This window comes from Cryptomeria japonica, chromosome 3 (assembly GCF_030272615.1).
Source record: "Cryptomeria japonica chromosome 3, Sugi_1.0, whole genome shotgun sequence".
Classification (NCBI taxonomy): Eukaryota; Viridiplantae; Streptophyta; class Pinopsida; order Cupressales; family Cupressaceae; genus Cryptomeria; species Cryptomeria japonica.
In genome coordinates this window covers 19,078,728-19,099,960 of record NC_081407.1, presented here as the reverse complement: position 1 = coordinate 19,099,960, position 21,233 = coordinate 19,078,728, and the positions used below count along the sequence as shown (strand labels likewise).

The 21,233-nt window shown below is 37.8% G+C and overlaps 1 protein-coding gene across 4 annotated transcripts in view; it reads left to right on the top strand.

Annotated features, from left to right (window-relative positions):
* The window catches only part of LOC131049111 (uncharacterized), a 76,272-nt gene that overhangs the window by 27,268 nt on the left and 27,771 nt on the right, over window positions 1–21,233 (top strand). For 2 of the 4 annotated variants that reach the window (XM_059218016.1, XM_059218014.1), the window contains exon 2: window positions 21,075–21,167. In XM_059218016.1, coding sequence (XP_059073999.1) covers window positions 21,107–21,167 — 61 coding nt within the window. In that variant the 5' untranslated portion in view covers window positions 21,075–21,106. Of the gene's footprint in view, window positions 1–18,723; window positions 18,947–21,003; window positions 21,168–21,233 lie in introns of those variants that run through there. The other 2 variants (XM_059218017.1, XM_059218015.1) reach the window with 2 other exon arrangements.

Here is a 21,233-nt window from a genome sequence, read left to right as displayed (position 1 = left end):
ACCAAGCTCAACTTGGCTAGTGAGTATGAGATCATTCAGCATAGGGACAAGACGGATCGGGCTATGGGTATGATTGCCCTACATGTTTCAAATAGTCTCCAGTTTCATATTGATTCCTACACCACTCCTAGGGCTATGTGGCTCAAATTTGAGTGAATTTTTGGGGGTATTAATGAGTTTCATGCACTTCAGTTTGAGATAGATTTGACATCATTGACACCTGATTCTTTTCCTTCCATTGAGGACTTTCTAGTGAAGTTCAAATCCGTCAAATCACAGTTACAAGGTTGTGGCAAGCAAAAGATTGATAAGAAGTGCATCTTCTTGATTCTATCCAAGCATTGAGGCCATTTCAATTCTTTGCTTCATCATTCTATTCCACCATGGATGCTTTGGGTACTGCATTCACTATTCCTTCATTTGAGGTGTTTTGTAAGCGCTTGACATGGGAGTATGCCAAGCTATCACAACTTGATTCAATTTTTGGTTCCAAATCTTAGGCCTTGGTTTTTTAGACTCCTACATCTACAGGGAAACAAAAGAAGAAGAAGAAGCTGAAGAACAAAGGTACACAGTCTAATTAACCGCCTCTAGCTTCAGAGTCTCATGGACATGATTCAGATTCTTCCACCTCTTCCAGGAGGTCTTCATCTAGGAAGGACAAGCCTAAGTGTGCTTATTGTACCAAGCTAGGACATGATGGGCATTAGTGCTATGCAAAGTAGATTGATGAGCTGAAAGAACTTCAGAAGAATAATATTTATTCGTCTTCATCTAGTGCTTCTTGTCCCACCACTTTAGGACTTGGACATTTCAAGTCTTCATCTATGACACATGGGGAAGACAAGATGAAAGGCCATGCTCTCTTTGCATCGACACATTCTCAGTCCTCCAGGTGGCTTCTAGATTCAGGAGCTTCATATCATATGGCATCATTAGAGGGTATGATTTCTTTTTTTGAGCATCATGTATTTCCATAGATTTTGATGGGTAATAGCACTTACATGAATCTTAATGGGAGTGGTTCTATTGAGGTTGATGGTGGCACATTCAATAATGTCTTTGTGCCCCTGCATTATCTTCTAACCTTATTTCCATCTACCAGATTACTCATAGTAGGATAGGCAAGACAATTGAGTTCACCCTGGATTCAGTGCTTATCAGAGATTTGCATAGTAGAGAGCTTATTGTAGTTGGCAGTGTTGATCATGCATCCCAATTGTATGAGTTCTCACATTTTGCTCCCATTGTGCATGCAGTTCCATTGACTGGTCTTATCTCTCATGCATCGAGAGTACATCAGAAATATGAGGAGAGGTTTGGTCACTTGAACCTACATGTGCTTTAGTCATTCGTAGTGGTTCCTGAGACTTGTGTTGATCCTCCTCCACCTCCTGCTTTTTTAGAGATTGAAAGATGTAAAACAGTAGCACAATTACTTTAATCCTTTCTAGAAATTTCAAATTTTAATCAAACTTTTAGTCTGAAATTGAAAGATGTAAAACACGAAGCAACTGAAACTAGAAAAGGAACAACAACAAAACCACAAGGCACAAGATTTTACGTGCAAACCTGTTGACGTGTATTTTGTACACTATCAAACACAGAATAAAATACCCAAGGGTACCTTATCCTCTCTTGAGTAAAGCCTCTGAATGCTGAAGATATCGCAAAAAGGATCAATCAGGGTGACTTCAAGGTTCTTCGCTGTAGGATCTCTACGTGTGGATAAGCACCAGTGGTCGTTGTGAATACTGTTTCTTCAAGGGGTCTTACGCACTTTGAAAGCTGGTCTGTGTTGCTTTCACTCGACTGTAGGAACAGGATTTTTCCTAATACTAACAAATTCTCAAAAAAGATCAAAAGATAGGGTTTTCAAGAGATGAATTCTACTCTAATCCTAAGAATGACTCAATGTAGGCTAGACTTGGTAAGATTCTACCAATTTCAGTATTGCCAAGGAATTACAACTCTACTGAAATTGATGCGATCTTCTAAGGTGATTAGTGGTTTTCAAATCATCAAAGACTATAGATACTATCATAAAGATACATATCAATATTCCAATAATGATTGAATGTTCAAGCAATCTCAATATTTCCAGTTGACCACACAAGGCGTCCTTACAATCAATAAGAAGCTAGTGGTTTGGATATGAATCTCACCAAAGATCAAGCACAACGCTTAGTCCTTCAAACTTAAATACTACTTCGACTGGGAATGATTCAAGAAGATAAACAACCATGAATATAGCCACAAGTATTACAATAAAACACCATAACTTCAATATTTTATTGATCTCAAAGCCAAATGGACAACAATTGTTCAAAATTCTTTCTTCACTACTCAATCTTGCTACACAATAACTTTCTCTCTAAGCTCTCTAATCTCTTTCTCTAAAATCTAATCAATTTCTAATGACAAAATGAAAATGAGTGAGGGTATATATAGCATCCTCAATTACAATGAACGGCCCAGATCGAAAGAAGATCAATGGCTGAGATCTTGACACCTAAACCCTAATTAGGGTTTATTACAAAAAGTTCCCCTTTTAGATGAACATTATTAAATGCATAGCCAAATATTTAATTGGCACAAAAGTCGAGGAAACATAGACCAATGATAATTAAGATGCCACATCATCCTACAACAACCTTTCTTCTAGAACCTTGTTCCCTTTCCTATGCTCTTTCTTAGCATATCCAACGAATCTGGACACAATTCCTTCAATCTCAGCAGTGGGAATCTCAGGAAGATTCTTCATTCGTTCCTCCAAGTGAATAACCTGATCGAAGGCAGTGAGAAGAGCTGCTTCCCATCCAAGTTCGAGTTCTTTGATCTTCTCAATCAGGAGCATGGTAGTGAACATCAGGTCCCATTGCTCATCTGTGACGATATTTTTCTCTTTGCAAAAGATGATCTTGATTCTATCCTCCAATTCTTGGATGTCCACATCTGTCTCAATCTCGATCCGCCTGCCAAGGATGGTACACAATACTTCAAACACTTTATCCTGAATTGGATGGATGACACCTTCAACTTGACTGCATTTGGTGCTGATGTCTTCAAAAAGGACCTCTTTCATCTGGAGCAGAGCTGACCACTGTAGTAGGTTATGAGTCCCTCCATCCATTATCTTTTCTTGTGCCAGGATCCGTCTTGGTGTTTGCCTTATTACTTGCAGGACAGGAATGATAATATCTCTAGTATGAGCAAAAGCGGCTACAGTTATCAATAAATTATGAATAATCTCAAGGACCTGGATAGCTCGATGGATTGTCTTCATCATCCTTGTTGCAAACTCGATGGCTATTGTGTGGGATTTATCAATCCAAGAGCTCATAAGCTGAACCAAGCTTTTGACCCTTTCTGCTTCTCCAACTGATTCAAGAGGAAGTGCTTGTACAGGAGATACTGCTGGATCCTGACGTCTCAAGGGCTGATTGAGATGACTAAAGTAGCCTCTCCAAGCACCGACCTCTCTCTCAAGCCTCTTATTCTTTTCCACTTCTTCCTTGAGTTTGTCCTTAAGTGCCTCAAATGAATCGGTTGCCTCATCCATTGCCTGTTCAGTAGTGAGTGGGCCAAGTTCAAATGTTTCCACATCATACTCATCTGCAAGAATTTTGTCTTCATACTTGTCCACTACTGGTGTAGCTATTTGCAATTTCCTAGATCCTAGCTCATCTCTGATTGCCTTGGACATCTTGGTAGCCTTCTTCTTTTCCGTTACTTCTTGAGAATTTCCTATAAGACTCTCCAAATCAATCACATTTTCTTCCTCCTCAATCACGATCACCCTTGTCAGTCTCGACTTCAACCAATCTGGGATGGCGGATCTTGTCTCTCTAACTTGTATTTCTTTAAGCAAGGATTCATCTTCTCGGAGAGGAGATGTCGCTTCATCATCATTTCCCTGATCTTCCTGTAGCTCATCAATTTGTAGAGGTTGACTTGATGAATGTTGAGGTGTCTGTCCCCTCTCTGGCTTATCATTTTGTACCATGGATTCCATAGATTCATCAATCTCAGGTACTATCTTTTCTTGACCTTCAGCCTGACTTGCCTTCTTTCCATGTCGAGAAGATGTGCCTGATGGGCGATCTCGATTGGCCTCTTGCTTCTTCTTGGAGGATTCTCTTTTTTCAGGTCTTTCTTTCCTCTTTGCGCCTCTAGGATGAGAAGTGTCTTCACTCACGCTTGCTCCTCCTTCCTCTGGTCTTTCCTTCAGAGTAAAGGTCATTGGTATGTTCTGCTCTCTTAACTTCTGATGTTGTACATCCACCCATCTGCAAGTACATGATAAAACTGGAGCCATCAAAGCTCTCAAGTCCAAAATCTTAGGCTCATTCCAATCTATCTTCACTCTCTTATCTTCTTTGTCATAGGATGACTGGAGGTATCTGCCGTTGTCCTGGGCTTGATCGGCTACTCTGTAAACCTTGCATTTTCTGATGAAATCTAAAGGCAATCTGGAATGCATCTTCCTTTTAACTTCTAAATCATTTGAGAGATTCATCCAAAAGTCTTCCACCTGAAACTCATGTCCGTACTTCCTAGCAACTGTCTCCTCCATATAACCATAAGGATCAAAATTCTCCTGTGGGGCAAAGAAGGTGAATGAATACAAGGCTAATTCCTTCTCTGCATCCTCTGAAGCTTGAGTATTAGGACATACCTCAACTGAATTCCCCAATATGATAGTTAGGGAACTCCATTTCCATGCTTGTGTCTGGATACCTTGGCACAAGCTACCAATTGTCTGGTTATCTCAAGTAACACTATTCTATCTGTCGGATATCTCGGCAGCATGTAGGGAGGTGAAGGACATCCCTGAACTCTGATGTATGTAAACTTTTGAAATTGGATGAACCATGCACCATACCTCTTCACAAGCTCTTGTGCATCTAGAGATAGTCGATTGTGAATCCCGCCTTGCAATATCCTAGTGATGTTCATCGTGAAGGTATCATTGACTAACTTGTAGTCACTTCCAGGTGGATGATGCAGATGAACATAAGAGTCACAAACTCTCACCTCTCCGGGTCCTCTTCCGATCACACCTCTGTGAGGTAGCCCTGCATACTCGAAACTCCTGATCAAGGCATATATAACATATGAGCTCATGTGGAACGACTTGGTAGGCCTTAGTCTTCTCAACTGCACATCCAGGCTATTGCTAATAATTTTGGCCCAATGAAGCATTCCTTTCCCTTGGATTATCACTTGAATGAAGAAGAACATCCACTTTTCGAAGTAGAAGGCTTGAGGAGCCCCTGTAACTCGATTGAGCAAAGTTATCAAATCTCTGTACTCCTCCTGGAAATCAATCCTATGCGGTGTGTTGGGAATCTTGTTCAGACGAGGACGACTTTTGAGCAACCAATTCTTGTTGATGAGGTTCAAACAGGTGTCAGGATCATCTTCATACATTGACTTGGCTGCTTCTAAACTTTTGTAAATCATATCTTTATGCTCTGGAAGATGAAGAGCCTCACTTATAGCCTCCTTTGAAAGGTAAGCTAAAGTATACGATTGATCTTGATTGTGAGTCATAGTGGCGGGCACACTCGATCATCAGCTCATGACACTGGACTGCTGGAGGGAAACCTGCCGCCTTGATGATGCCACTTTCAATTATCTTCTTCGCGACGGGTGATGGCTTGCCAATGTAGGGGACCTCTCGAAACTTTTTCACACTGAAGTTTCCCAAGTTGGTATCTCCGATATTGCTCCATTTGGACACGATCCTGGTCTCCAATTCGTCGTTCTTCTGATCTTCTTTGATGAGAGCTGGACGACTAGTGGATGCTCTTGCCTTTGGAGTCGCCATCTTGACACCTACACAACATTTCACAATTAGCAATAAATCTTGAAGTGTAGAAATATAGACTAAAAAGGAAGATTTAAGATTTTAATTAGGAAACTTCTTGATAAATCTTGAGTTATCATTTCCTAATTAACCATGCGATACTTAGATTTTTCCAAAACAAATGTTCAAAAATCAAATCTTCAACAAGGGTGTCAAGATGACTTCGCCATACCTCCTCTTGAGTATTAAACTCTAAGAAATGATGCAAAAATAGATGAATTTCGCTAGGCAAAGTGTAGATCAAAGCCCTCCTTTGAATGAATTGCGCCTCCTCTAGCCTTTTGAAAAGATAAAACTCCACTTCCTTCTAGTCTTCAACACTTGAAAGAAATTCGCTCCAAGTATACCAGATTTCGCACCTCCTTCTAGCTCTCCAATTCGCACTTAAGGCAATGATTGAATGATTTGAAATGTGAAAAAACTCCTCCAATATATAGAGCGCTCACCCTTTTGCTCCCTCTAGGCCGACTTGGCAAAAAGAGGTTAAAAAATAAATAAAATTCCAAAAAAAGGGGGCCGACTTGGCAAAATAAATCAAAATAAGGCCTTGAGCGCTTTATATTTAATTTTAATTTAATAAAAATTAATTTTAAATGCCTCCAAGATAGAAGTTCGATTTTTTAAGGCTTAAAATTAATTTATTAAATGCCAAAATGTTTTTAATTTAATGTCAATTTAATCTTAATTTTCCAAAACGCCTCAAAATTAGCAATGTTGGCGATCAAGTGCAATTTGGAGAATATGAATTTTTAAAACAAGGCTTAATGAGATTTCATGAGGATTTTGCCTTGGACCCTCTCTGAGGGTCAGGAGCGATTCTTGAATTTTGGCCTTGAATATTTCACATTTTGACTTGAAAAATCTCCTGGAGGGTAAATTGATATCTAGTTAACGCGTTGCACTTCCAATCTGACATTTTTTATGAGGAAAAATAGGTGAAAATGTAAATTTCACCTTGGACCTTCACTGAGGGTTAGGAGCGATTTTTCATTTTCTAGCTGGAACCCACCTCAACTTGTTTGTTAAACTCACAATGTCACTTCCAAAATCCATTTCCTTGCACTATAAAGTTAATTCATCAATAATTTTGAAGGAAATAATGTCCTTGAAGGCCATTTCGCTCTGGACCTTCTCTGAGGGTCAGGAGCGATTTTTCTGTTTTCAACAAAGTCCTTCATCATTTCTAGTCAAAACTTCTTCAGGCGGGTGGAGAAAGTCCTTTATTTTCCATTTATGATCAAAACTTGGTCTCTTTTCATTGCAAAATGAAGGAAATCAAAATCTCGCTGTGGGCCCTCTCTGAGGGTCAGGTGCGATTTTTCATTTTTTGCTCAAATTTAGCATTTTTCAACCTCCAAAATCTCTTCAAGACGTTTCAACTAGGCCTCCTCACTGACTTGCAAACTTAGCTTTGTCAAATTTTGGGGAAAAGGTGTGTTTTTGGTGTTTTTCGCTCTGGGCCCTCCCCGAGGGTCAGGAGCGACTTTTTGATTTTAAGCTTGATTATCCACCATTTTTCATTGAAACTTCATTCATCACTTGGCAATGTTCTTCCTTCATCCATCTCATCCAAACTCGCTTTGTTGTTGCAAGGTAAAATGAGGATTTTCAATAATTTCGCTTTGGGCCCTCTCTGAGGGTCAGGAGCGATTTTTCGCTGTGGGCCCTCTCTGAGGGTCAGGAGCGATTTTTCGCTGTGGGCCCTCTCTGAGGGTTAGGAGCGATTTTTCATTTTCCGACCAAAATCATCAAGTTTCAAAGGCAAAACAATATTCATCATGTTTTTGGAGGTCTCTTCTCCTTATCCTAACCTTGCCTTAGCACCATTTTGAAGAAAACATGCATTTTTTGAAAATCTCGCTTTGGACCTTCACTGAGGGTCAGGAGCGACTTTTTGGTTTTAGGCAAATTCCTTTATCTTTTAATCTTCAAATCACCTCCAAGGCATAACACATCATGTTCTCCTCCTGTCCAAGCAAGATTTTATCTCAATTCTTCAAACCAAAGAGAGAATCCTGGAAAATCGCTATGGGCCCTCTCTGAGGGTCCGGAGCGATTTTTGTAATTGACTTCAAAATATTGATTCTCAACGATTTCTTTTCACTTCAAGGCTTTTCAAACATCGTTTCAAACCCATGCCTAACCTTAGCTTTCCTCAAACTTGGATGAAAAGTTCCCATATTAGGTTTCTCGCTGTGGGCCTTCTCTGAGGGTCAGGAGCGATTTTTCGCTATGGGCCCTCTCTGAGGGTCAGGAGCGATTTTTGAATTTTAGGTTGATTTCATCTTGTGTTGATCCTCCAAATTATATTCAACGGATAGAACATGCTTTCCTTCATCCCTTCCAATCATAAAACATACTTTGATCTTGTAAGAATACTGCATATTTGAAAATCTCGCTCTGGACCTTCACTGAGGGTCAGGAGCGATTTTTCTCTTCGTTTCCAAAATTCACCATCTTTCACGTTTCCAAACCGTCCAAAGCATCGAGTCATGTTCAATCATCCTTCCAGGAGACCCTGCACAAAGCAATTTAGAAAAGTCAGTGACAAATATGACTTAAACAACATTTTCGCCTTGGGCCTTCATTGAAGGTCAGGAACAATTTTACCCCTTTTGGCCAAACTGCTTCAAATTTAAGTCTCAAACTGCTTCACAAGGCAAAGTCAAGTCATTTTCAAGGTCAGGAACCAGTTAGCAAATCCATCAAAAACAAGAAATTGCACTCAGGATAAATTTCGCCCTGGGCCCTCTCTGAGGGTCAGGAGCGATTTGTCTGTTTCAGGCATCATCTTGCTTCAAGAAATTGATCAAAACTCACCTAGGCAAGAACACACAATTTCACCTTCAAAAATGCTAACACTTAGTCAAAATTGGATTTTACCCTAAAAACCTTTATTAGACCTAACCTGAGACCTATTTGACTCTCCTGAAAGACTTACCTAATTTCAATCATCTCAATTCTTCGGGAGGACACTTAACAATTCTCCAAAATTTGACTGGACTTAGCCTGAATGACATCCAAAAGAACCCCTAAGGTTTAGCCCTAGTCCAGACAGACAACTCACTCACTCAAAACCCTAAAAACAGAGAGAAGAACAAGCAGAGAGAAGCAAAAAACAAAGCAAAAAAGAGGGGGTCCCCATTCTAATGGGGCGATGTGTGAAATGGTCACAACAAAACCCAATGTGGGAAAACCACGGTGAGAAATGCCACTAGGATCTACTGTCCGAATCTGGCCTCACAGTTGAAAAGATTACAATTCTTTGAGTACCAACTCAATCAATCTTTGGGCACCAACCCAGTCTTTCTTTGGGCACCAACCCAAACAACAAACAGCACCAACTCTAATTCTCAAATCAGGTCTTTCTGAATCAAATATACAGATTCACTTTTTACAAAAACTCAATATACCCTCTGTGTAGTTTGAAAATGTAAATAGTGAAAACTGAATTGATGTATCAAATACTCTCAGTTTTTATCATATTTTAAATGCTTCTGTATATTTGAAAGATTATATTCTGAAGATAACAAATAAATCTTTTGAGTCTCTGCAAAACACCTTCAGAAACTATCACAAATTCTGTATCCTGGCAAGACACATTCTGAAAAGAATAAAGCTGTGAAGTTTATAATCAAACTGCTGTCACCCAGTCTCCACTGTAAATGTCAATTACCCCTGTCTCATTGCACACATAAAAATATTAAATTGCACTTGTCAAACTGTCATAGTCATATAAAACTGAAGATATTTCTGAAACAGCAAATGTAGTTACTTCAAAATAATATCATGAAACAATCTCGCCAAAAATCTGCAGAACATGTAATAGTTTTGACGTGCTAACTCATCTCCAATATCACTTCTACAAGATTTCTTAACACAGATTCATTTTCCTCAAATCATGTGCTCAGAATGTCCAAAATCATTCTCAGACTAGGAGTCACGTATTCTTCTCATCACATTCATCACATTATTAACTCATTTAGAATTCTCCTGAATATAGTTGTATGCCTTTCACTCATAACATCAACAACTTGCATCATCGAACCATAATAACATATATATAAAGATATGCTGACCCACAAAACAAATATGTTTCAGTTCTAACTTATTAACTGTTTTGATAACAGTTAGGATTAGTTTGATAATTAGTTGACAACTGTCAACTAACAACTGATTAGTTTCTCTCAAACTGTTTTGCCTTTATACTGATTTGCCTTTATCGAATTAGAGAAAGCAGTTATCTAAGTTATAACCACCACTAAACTGCTGAATTAGTCATCTTTAACACAAACCCTTTAGAGATGATGGTTATAAAGCTCTCTTTAAAATTCAGGACAATAATATTTTGAGTAAATTTATCTTCAACCAAAACCAATAGATACTTAATAGTTTAAACAGTATTATTACCACAACCTGGAAGGTTCACTGGTAATATCAAAATCAACTGACAGGCAGAGCAAGCATACTGTGCGCATCCATTCACTGTGTAACGCCCAGGTATGAAGGTGTTTTGTGCATATCCAGAAGACAAAACAACCATTATGATTTCCAGTATTCCTATGTTCATTCTGTACAGAATTATGACAGTATATCAGAACGGACTGATAGGGTTTTGTGTTTAATTGTGACATCAATGACAATAAAATGTAACACAATCTTGGTGGCTTATTGGTGCATTATCTGAGTCTGTGACATTCAATATGTTACAAGCAATCACAAGGTCCTTCTCCAATTAATTGGGTGTAATCAAAAGTTGCCCAACCTATGGGTCATGTAGCAGAAGCCTTTGCATCCATTAGTTCATGTGGTTATTTTGCTTCTCATGGCAACATCTTGGAGACAATATGAATAGGTGTTAACAAAAGACTAAAAGTCTTGTTGTGATACAGAAGTTGGACTTATCTCCCCTCTTTTTCTTTTGAAGCTATTAAGAACCTAGGATATGACTGAAATCACCACTAAGGATAACATGTTCAACTTTAAATGACAAAAATTCTATTAGATTATTCAATGTGCCCCATAGGCTGCTCGCATTTCAAAGGTGCTGTGTTTGGTGCATAAACATTAATAAGTACAAAGGAAAAGCCTTCATTAAGTACCTAGATTTTCAATGGAATTCAATGCCTATCTCAAAGAGAGGTCACAATTTATTCAGGTTGGATTCTGGATTGTTAGTAACACTCATAAATTGTATGCTACCCTCTGACAAGAATACTGCATTGCTTGTGAGTGCTGAGATGAACTTCAATGACTCTTTCTTGGATGGTTTATATTCTTGATACACAGCTCTAGTTTATTCATTTGCATATGCTTTGCTAACAGCTGTCTCTTGTAAAGTGCTGTAAAGACCTAAACATATTTAGGAAAGAGTTACATTTGCCCCTAGGTGGGTGCCTTCTCCCATTTTTTAGAGAGTGTGATAACTGTTCCTGGGTTTCTTGATCTGTTGCCTCCTGTGCTTTTGTGATTTATCTGTGTTAATGCATGATAGCTTCGGTAAGATAAATGATTGAATGAGAGATAAATGAAGTCTCTCATTCAATCATTTATCCTATCGATAAACCATCAAGAAAACTTCAAGCCATTTCATTTGATAATCATTCCTCATTATATATATATCGAATCTACTTAGTCGATCAATATCGATAATCATATTATAGCATGGCATATCAGTGATCACCGATGGTTATCAGGTTAACCATGTATCGGATGTGTTCCCAGCAATAAACAAACAATGATTATCGAAGTTGCTTTCGGGTGGCAAAGTATGCACCGCTTAACATATATAACCTTTAGTTAGTGATCGATGCCTATTAACTTAGACACCAATTCACATCGGTTAATATGCCACGCCAACATCGTTTGGCATACTTCATGAAATACCGATTGACATGTACACTAAGTTACGTGGACCCCGATTAGTATCGGGCTGGTAATTAATTAAACACCGGTTGATAATATACATCAAAGGGTGCGATCAAGTAGTGTCTTGATCGTGGACATGACCGGTCAAGGCACTGCTTGATCCTCCCCTCTTGCATATATATATCATTTGATATTTGTGAAGAGGATATTAAAATCGATAAATATTCCTCTCACCTGCCAAACAAAGAAGATAGTCAGAATTATAATAGAGATAGATAATACATAGAGAATACAACTTAGAATACATCTTGCATATTGAATTGAAAATTGAACAACATTTACATGGTATCAGAGCTATAGTTAAATCGAACCTGAAGCTGTTCAATTTTACGTAAGATTCAAATCAAGCATATATTCAACATCACAATTCTCTCAATGGCTAGCGCTATCAAATTTGAAGACAGACTCGAAGGAGGTGATGACTTCTCAGCATGGAAATTCAGAATTCAAATGATTCTAAAAGAAAATAAAGTCGAATCATTTGTAAAGACTGAAACTGCAGAACCTGAGACTGAACCTGACAAAGCAATTTGGAGAGAAGGAAATGATAAGGCTATTAAAATCATAGTTGATGGGGTAAGAAACAATATCATGCCCATCATAAGGAAACATGAAACAACCTTCAACATGTTCAAAGCACTTGAAGTCGCTTTTGAGATATCTAATGCCAACAGAACCTTGGCTTTAAAAAGAGAAATAAATCACATAGCCATGATAAAAGGAGAATTAGTCAATGCCTACTTCATGCGAATATCTGCCCTAAGGGATGAACTGGCAACCCTTGGATATGAGATCCAAAGCAAAAAATTAACCCTCATTGCTCTAGATGGGTTGCCTAGCATATGGGAAACATTCGTCCAAGGCATCAGTGCAAGGGATGAATTCCCAATATTCGATAGGCTAAAGGCTGACTGTCTACAAGAGGAATCAAGGCAAAATAAGAAAGGGATCAAACAAAAGAATATAGATGAAGATCTTCAAGTTATAAATACAAACTCAAACAAGAAAAGCAAGCAGAAGCAATTTAGGAAGAGAAAAAGTCGTCACGGCAAGAACACCTTCAAGAAGGACCTCTCTCAGATTCAGTGTTACAAATGTGACAAATTTGGGCACTATGTTGCCAAATGTCTAGAAAGAGCTAAGCAAGCCACATTTGCCAAAACAGGAAAATCTAAAAGGGAAGAGGACTCCGAGAAGTATGTACTCTATTCAGCACTTACAAACCAAGCATCAAACAAAGTGAACTCGTGGGTGATCGACAGTGGCTCATCCAGACATATTACAAGATTTAGAGAAGTACTGGACTCCATGAAAGAGGAGAATGATGAGGAAGTAACTATCGGAGATGACTACACATCTAGTCAAAGGAGTTGGAACCTGCACCATCAAACTAAAGTCGGGTGTATCATAACAACTTAGAGGAGTACTATATGTTCCAGGCATCAAGAGAAATCTAGTCTCAATATCAGCACTGGATGACAATGGATACAGAGTAACCTTCATGGACAACAAAGTATTGGCTTGGCCAAAGAACTCATCCATCAAGAAAGCTAAAACAATTGGTCAAAGACAAGGCTACTTGTATGAGCTATGCACAGAGCCCAACTTAGCCCTAATTCATGAAACTACAGATGCAAATGAAATCTGGCATAGCCACCTAAATTTTAGAGCTTTATCATCAATGGGAGACCTTGTCACAGGTCTACCTAAGTTAAAGCAATATCATTCAGGGGCATGCACAGGATGGTAAAAATACTAAGGGTGCTTTTCAGAATAGTACTAGGAAAACAAGTAAAATTTTAGAGTTAGTTCATTCTGATGTATGTGGACCTATGTCCGTACCTTCATTGGGGGGATTTTTGTATTATGTAATATTTGTTGATGACTACTCTAGGAAAACTTGTATCTACTTTCTGAAATGTAAAGAATCAGAAGAGATCCTTAATAAGTTTAAAGAATTCAAATCACTAACAGAGAACTACACAGGAAATAAAATTAAAACCCTAAGAATTGATAATGGGGGGGAATACACATCAGAATTATTTAAAAAGTTTTGTAAAAATTCAGGGATTAAGAGGGAGTTAACAATACCTTATAACCCTCAACAAAATGGGATAGCTGAAAGGAAAAATAGGACAATAGTTGAAGATGCCAAAGCTATGATTCTTGATCAGAATCTAAATATCAATCTTTGGGCAGAAGCAACTAGCACTACTGTATATATTCAAAACAGATGTTCCCACTCTCATCTTGAAGATAAGACCCCTGAGGAAGTCTTTACTAAATCAAAACCTGATATTAGCCACCTTAGAATATTTGGATGCCCTGTCTATATTCATGTACCTAAGGAGAAAATATTAAAATTAGAGCCTTCTGGAAAAAGGGGAATCTTTGTAGGATATAGTGAAACCTCCAAAGCTTACAGGATCTATATACCTGGTCAAAAGAATATTGAACTAAGCAGGGATGTGATCTTTGAAGAAGACTTAGCATTCAAAAGAGCCCAAAGCTCTCTAGACCCTGAAGTCTATATCCCCACCCCTAGCATAGACAAAGATCCTGCTCCTCAGCTTCAGAGGGAGAATCCTGAGGAAACTCTAAGTGAAACTCAAAGTCCACCTAGAGAAAACCTCAAGAAAAGACCACTATGGGCCACCAAGACTATAGCAGAAGCTCAGAAGTTTGTTGCTCCTTCGGGGACATTCAGGGAAAGCAAAAGGCCTAACAAATTCACTAGCTATGTTGCCCTTATGAATGATCTCTCTAAAGCTGAACCAAACAATGTATCAGAGGCTCTTGAACATCAAGTATGAAAGGATGCCATGTCTGAAGAGTATCAATCTATTATGAAAAATGATGTTTGGGAGATTGTTCCTAGGCCAACTAAAAAATCTGTCGTTTCATCTAAATGGCTTTTTAAGATCAAACATGCTGCAGACGGTAGTATTGAAAAACACAAGGTTAGATTTGTAGCTAGAGGTTTCTCACAAAAGGAAGGAATTGATTATGAAGAAACTTTTGCACCTGTTGCCAGATATACATCAGTAAGAGCTGTATTAGCCATTGCAGCAACAAAGGGGTGGAAGGTACACCAGATGGATGTTAAGACAACATTTCTAAATGGTGAGATCTCAAAAGAAGTCTACCTAGAGCAACCTGAAGGGTTTGAAATTTATAATGCAGAGTCTCATGTGTGTAGACTCAAGAAAGCTCTCTATGGGCTTAAACAAGCTCCCAGGGCCTGGTATGAAAGAATTGACACCTATCTTTCAGGACTAGGCTTCTCTAAAAATGATGCAGATCCTAATGTCTACTACAAAAGAAATAAAGGTGATATGCTAATGTTGATTTTATATGTTGATGACTTATTAATCACAAGAAATGATCATCTTATAGATCAATGCAAGAAAGATCTATCCAAAGAATTTGATATGAAGGACTTAGGGCTCCTTCATTACTTCCTAGGATTGGAAGTATGGCAGAATTCTGACAACATTATACTAAACCAAGGAAAGTATACCTTGGATATTTTGGAGAGATTCAGAATGCTAAACTGTAGGCCCATGACCTCTCCTATAGAAACCAATTTACATAAACTTAAGGAAGCAACAACAGAGTCACAGCCCACTGACTCTACTCAATACAGACAGATGATTGGGTCCCTGATGTACCTGGTGAATACAAGGCCAGATATTTGTTATGCAGTCAATGCCTTAAGTCAGTTCATGTGTGAACCTAAGGAGATATACCTGGTTGCAGTAAAACACATCATGAGATACCTACAAGGTACCCTAAACCTTGGTCTCAAATATGAGAAAGTTGATATAGACCTACATGGATTTACAGATTCAGATTGGGCTGGAAGTGTAACTGACAGAAAAAGCACTTCAAGGTGTTGCTTCAGTCTAGGTTTAGCCATGATATCTTGGATCAGCAGGAAGCAGTCCTCTGTAGCTCAAAGCTCCACCGAGGCAGAATACATTACAGCTTCTATGGCAGCTCGAGAGGCAGTATGGCTTAGGAAGTTGCTTGTGGGGTTATTTGGGGAACCTATGAAACCCATTATTATACATTGTGACAATCAGAGCTGCATAAAACTTTTAGTTAATCCAGTGTTCCATGATAGATCCAAGCATATTGAGATCCCATACCACTATGTGCGAGATATGGTAGACAGAAATGTGATCCAATTAGAATATGTTTGTATAAGAGATCAAACGACAGATATTTTGACCAAACCTTTTTCCAGAGTGAAGGTTGATCACTTCAGAAAAGGTTTAGGTATGATAGAAAGGTAATTTGCTTTGTAATTTGTATTTACATATCAATAAGATGTTTAATGTGTAAACTTCTTTGTCATGATAGGACATTTTGGATTTTATCCCCTAGGTTCATATCTAAGAGGTGACGATCTCCCAAGATAATGAACACTTGTATGGAGACATTATAAGGTGACGATCTTATAATGTCCAAACTAGTTATCATGTTGGATTTCTGGTGTGTCATGGATGAGCCATGATTGTGTTGTGGTAAAACATTTATATGAGATGTTAGTGCACCTACCACAACTTGGATAAAGATGAGAATTGAATATTTTCTCATATGATTATCCTTAAGTATTGCGTGCTTAGGCAATACTGATATCACATGCTAAGGTGATATCCTGTCATCACAAGATTGATGTGATGGACATTTTGTATCACGTGTTTAGGTGATACTTCATATCATGTGATTAGGTGATATGATTTCCTAGAAAGTTAGATTGTGTAAAGAATGCTAACTATCATTTGAATTGTGATGCTTGATACATTGCTCTCATTTATCTTACCTAGCTAAGAGGGAGTGTTAATGCATGATAGCTTCGGTAAGATAAATGATTGAATGAGAGATAAATGAAGTCTCTCATTCAGTCATTTATCCTATCGATAAACCATCAAGAAAACTTCAAGCCATTTCATTTGATAATCATTCCTCATTATATATATCAAATCTACTTAGTCGATCAATATTGATAATCATATTATAGCATGGCATATCAGTGATCACAGATGGTTATCGGGTTAGCCATGTATCGGATGTGTTCCCAGCAATAAACAAACAATGATTATCGAAGTTGCTTTCGGGTTGCAAAGTATGCACCGCTTAACATATATAACCTTTAGTTAGTGATCGATGCCTATTAACTTAGACACCGATTCACATCGGTTAATATGCCATGCCAACATCATTTGGCATACTTCATGAAATACGGATTGACATGTACACTAAGTTACGTGGACCCCGATTAGTATCGGGCTGATAATTAATTAAACACTGGTTGATAATATACATCAAAGCAAGTAGTGTCTTGATCGGTCATGTCCATAAGACATGACCGGTCAAGGCACTGCTTGATCCTCCCCTCTTGCATATATATATCATTTGATATTTGTGAAGAGGGTATTGAAATCGATAAATATTCCTCTCACCTGCCAAACAAAGAAGATAGTCAGAATTATAATAGAGAGTACAACTTAGAATACATCTTGCATATTGAATTGAAAATTGAACAACATTTACAATCTGAACACAAACTACCTCCAATCTTTTTCCCTTCTCTTTCTTGCTGACATGAGTTGCAGCCTTTATTTTATTGCATGCACGTATGAGCATAAACACATTAGATGCATTTTGTTTAGGCAAAAACCATGTTAACAACTTCTTTTGAAAGTGGGTAAGGAAATGATGAGTCTATAATAGGTCATAAGAAGGTAATGCCGTGTGATAGTCATTGTTGTATTCCCCATAGTGCGAATTGTAGTAGTATGGTGCATTTGTAGTTATGCATAACTTTGCCATCTAGACTCAGTAACCATAGGCTGACATGGATGGTGTCCATGTATATTTGTATTTTGATGATTTCTTGATAGTGCAGTGGTATGCATTGTTTTGGTGCACGTTCAAAGGGGCTTATATATGTGTAGTGAATTCCAATTATATGTGCTGGTGATGATCTTTGTACACAGAGCTCCAGTTTGGTGTTCCTGTCTGCATGATTTGTTATGAGCGCTCAAAGGCAACTGTAATGTTATGTTCCATGTGCACACAGAAAAAAGAAAAGAAATTGAAATGAATGAACATGGAGAAATGTAGTGAAAGTATATTATAATGTTGTAAGAATGAATGCAATTGACTGTAAAACGACAAATAAGTGAGTTGCTTCTATAGGTTGAATGCAATTGCTTGTCAACTGACAAATGAGTGAGTTACTTTAATAGGTAACAATGTGGTTGGAAAAAGTAAGGGCCGAACAAAATACATGAGAGATAATTAATAAAATATAGTGAAGTATCCAAAAGGACAAAGTCAAGTCAAAGCAATTCAGTGCAGCAGGTTTACATGACTAAATAGCTTTGGCAACTGTAATGTTGATATTACATTCACTATTCGAAACATGATCTTGAGGGCAGCATCAAGAAGTTCCATCATTCCACAGACGAGGGAAGGATCAGCAAACAGGGTCTTCATGGAGATATGTGCAACCACATCTTTTTTTGGACAGTAATGTAGGGAGATGATTGTTTCCTAGACTTCCTTTCTTAGAGAATTGGTATGGATCTTCATATGCTTGGTATGGCAAATGCTTCACTAGATTCTTAGCTACCTTGATGGTTCATTTATTATTACAAAAGAGTGCCAATGGAGATGTTTGGGGCAACCCAAGTGAAATATCCTCTCCTATGCCCTTTTTGAAACTTATGCAATATATGTTAATTAATTTTAAAGAAATTGATAACAGCAGCAATTGCTTGAATTTTACTCCGAATTCATTAAAAAGCTAGGTATTGAACAAGAAGTTTTTTTTATTTCAATAATCGAATTTATAGATCACACATTCCAATCAATAAGCTCAATTTGCTGTCAAAGGATTAATTTCAGGTGTGCAGCAGACCAGAAACTGGAAGCTTTTTGGCGTCCAAACACTCAAGGAACTGCGATTTTTCATATAGAGGTGTTGTGATGTGTATCCTAGCCACTTGTGAGTGATCTGGCTGAAGAAAAGGCTCTATACCAATTGCAGATCGCTGTATGGAACCCACAAACTGCTTCAGTCTGAAATAAACTCTTCCAGATTGCCAAAAAGACCACCAACAATTCCAGTGATAGGTATTTTGATGAAGTTACTGCTTCCAAACTAGAGTAGCATGCTGTTGCAGAGCTGGGGCTACGTCCAGAACTGCTAAGATGGTTTCTGTCCTGCTTCTTGGCTTCAACTTGCAGAGAATGAAAAATCATAGAAAGTAGTCGATAATAATGCCCCTCAGCCTCTCGACCCCTCCTTATATCTCCTCAAAAAGCCATTGATGCTTTAAGAACTCATAACTTAGACAATTTGTCTTGGCATTAATATTTGCATTAATTATTAAATAACCCCCTTGATGAATTCGCCTAGGAGAAATAACTTTAATACTTAAGATGGCCCCTTTATTAAGCATAATGAATGATTATAATATTTTGTACAAAACTTTAGCTTTTTCGCTCTTTTATTTAATTTTCACTTAAAATCTGCTCTCTTATGAATTAAAGTGAATAATTAAGAGCCAATAATAATGACTTTAGCTTTTTGCTCTTAAATTTACTTATTCATATTACTCACGGAAAGGGTTACACCAAGCTCCTAAGCAAATTCCTGATCTAAAATTCTTCTTTAGTTGCTTTAAGAGCTGTATGATATTCTTGCTTCAGTGGTAGACAAGATGACACACAATTGCCTCTCCAAAACCCAAGAGTCGACCCAAATTATGACTAAAGATGTGTCCATAGGTGGACCGCATACTGTCAGGGCATCTACCTTGACCTGAATAACAGTACCTAATCAATTGGATTTTTCCTCCATGTGGCCATAGGTGGACCGCATACTGTCAGGGCATCTACCTTGATCTGAATAACAGTACCTAATCAATTGGATCTTTACTCCATGTGGCACAGATGATGCTCAAATTCAAAAGCACCCTTTAAGTATTGTAGAATTTGATTTGTAGCATCCCAGTGAGGCTGATGAGATTCTTGCATAAATCAAGTACACATGCAATTGCCCACAAGTTTCTATTACAAAGAAGCATCTATCAAAAGTGATTTGCAATTCTTTTCCAACTTGGGTCCTGTTTAATATTTAGTAGTGTAAGGTTTGCAATCTTCCTTCCCAAAATCCTCCAACAAGGTCATGGTATATTTAAAACATAATCCCATCCTTTATTTTGCATAACCAAAAATCGAAGGAAAAAATAAAGAAAGCTTAATGTTGTGATATCAAACACTGTCCTAATCTCTTGCTTCATATCTTGAATGAGAGAAACACTGGTTCTTGTTAGTATGAAGTCATCAACATAAAGAGTAATGACCAAGATATGTACATTAATGTGCTTCACATAAGTGTTGCACTAATGATCATTCTTCTCATAGTAAGAACATGGGGTATATTTGAGACCATAGATAGACTTCTTCAATTGGAACACAAATCTCTCATTTCTTGGATCAATGAAACCTTTAGATTGCTTCATAAGCATCTCCTACCGTAGGTCAGCTATTGAAAAATGCTCTTTCACATCCATTTGGTGCACTTCCCAACCGAGACCCTGCTATGAACCTTTCACAAATGCCTTTGATAATTTGGTTCTGGAGGTATGTGCAAGCATCAGGGATAGCAAGAATAAACAATTTTAGGTCTATAGGATCAAATATGAGCAAACTTGATAAGTGGTATGTTGAGAAACTTCATAATTTATATCATAGCAGAAGGATTTGATTTTACCTGTTCAATGCTGCACCAAAATTGATCTGCAGGTACAGTTATAGACAGAAATGGTGCATCTGTCTTTTCTTGTTGTATCTTGCAAAATGATTTATATTGGGTGCATTGAGGATATATTGATAACATCACCATGCCTTGTCACTATCAATTTTGAACATATTAAATATTTCATTATATCAACAAAGTGCATCGTGTTAAGAGTGCAACTATATTCTATACTGCCCCATATGAGGTGATTGTTAAGGACACTATTAATGGATATTTTGGTTTGTAATTTGGGCTGCAAAAGGCTCTTTTATTTATAAGGTTGTGCAGCATTTGCTCAAATTTAAGCATCATAATGATTAAATTATTAATATATGTAAAGCACAAGTCATTGAGTATAAATAACAGTTTTTTGTTTTGGCAACAGAATAAACAAGATTGAAGCTTTTTGGTACTCAAAACATGATTTCAAAATGCTTCAATTTTTTACTTTTTCAGATTAACAGACAGACATCGTAGTTCCACTGATCATGGGGTCAACAAGCAAGGATCTGCTCCATTTGGAACAAAACTCCAACATAACTGCTTTAGGTAAATTTCTAGGTATTTATTGGGTTTTTTATGATGTTTCAATATTTGCCTCCTAAATCTATTTTT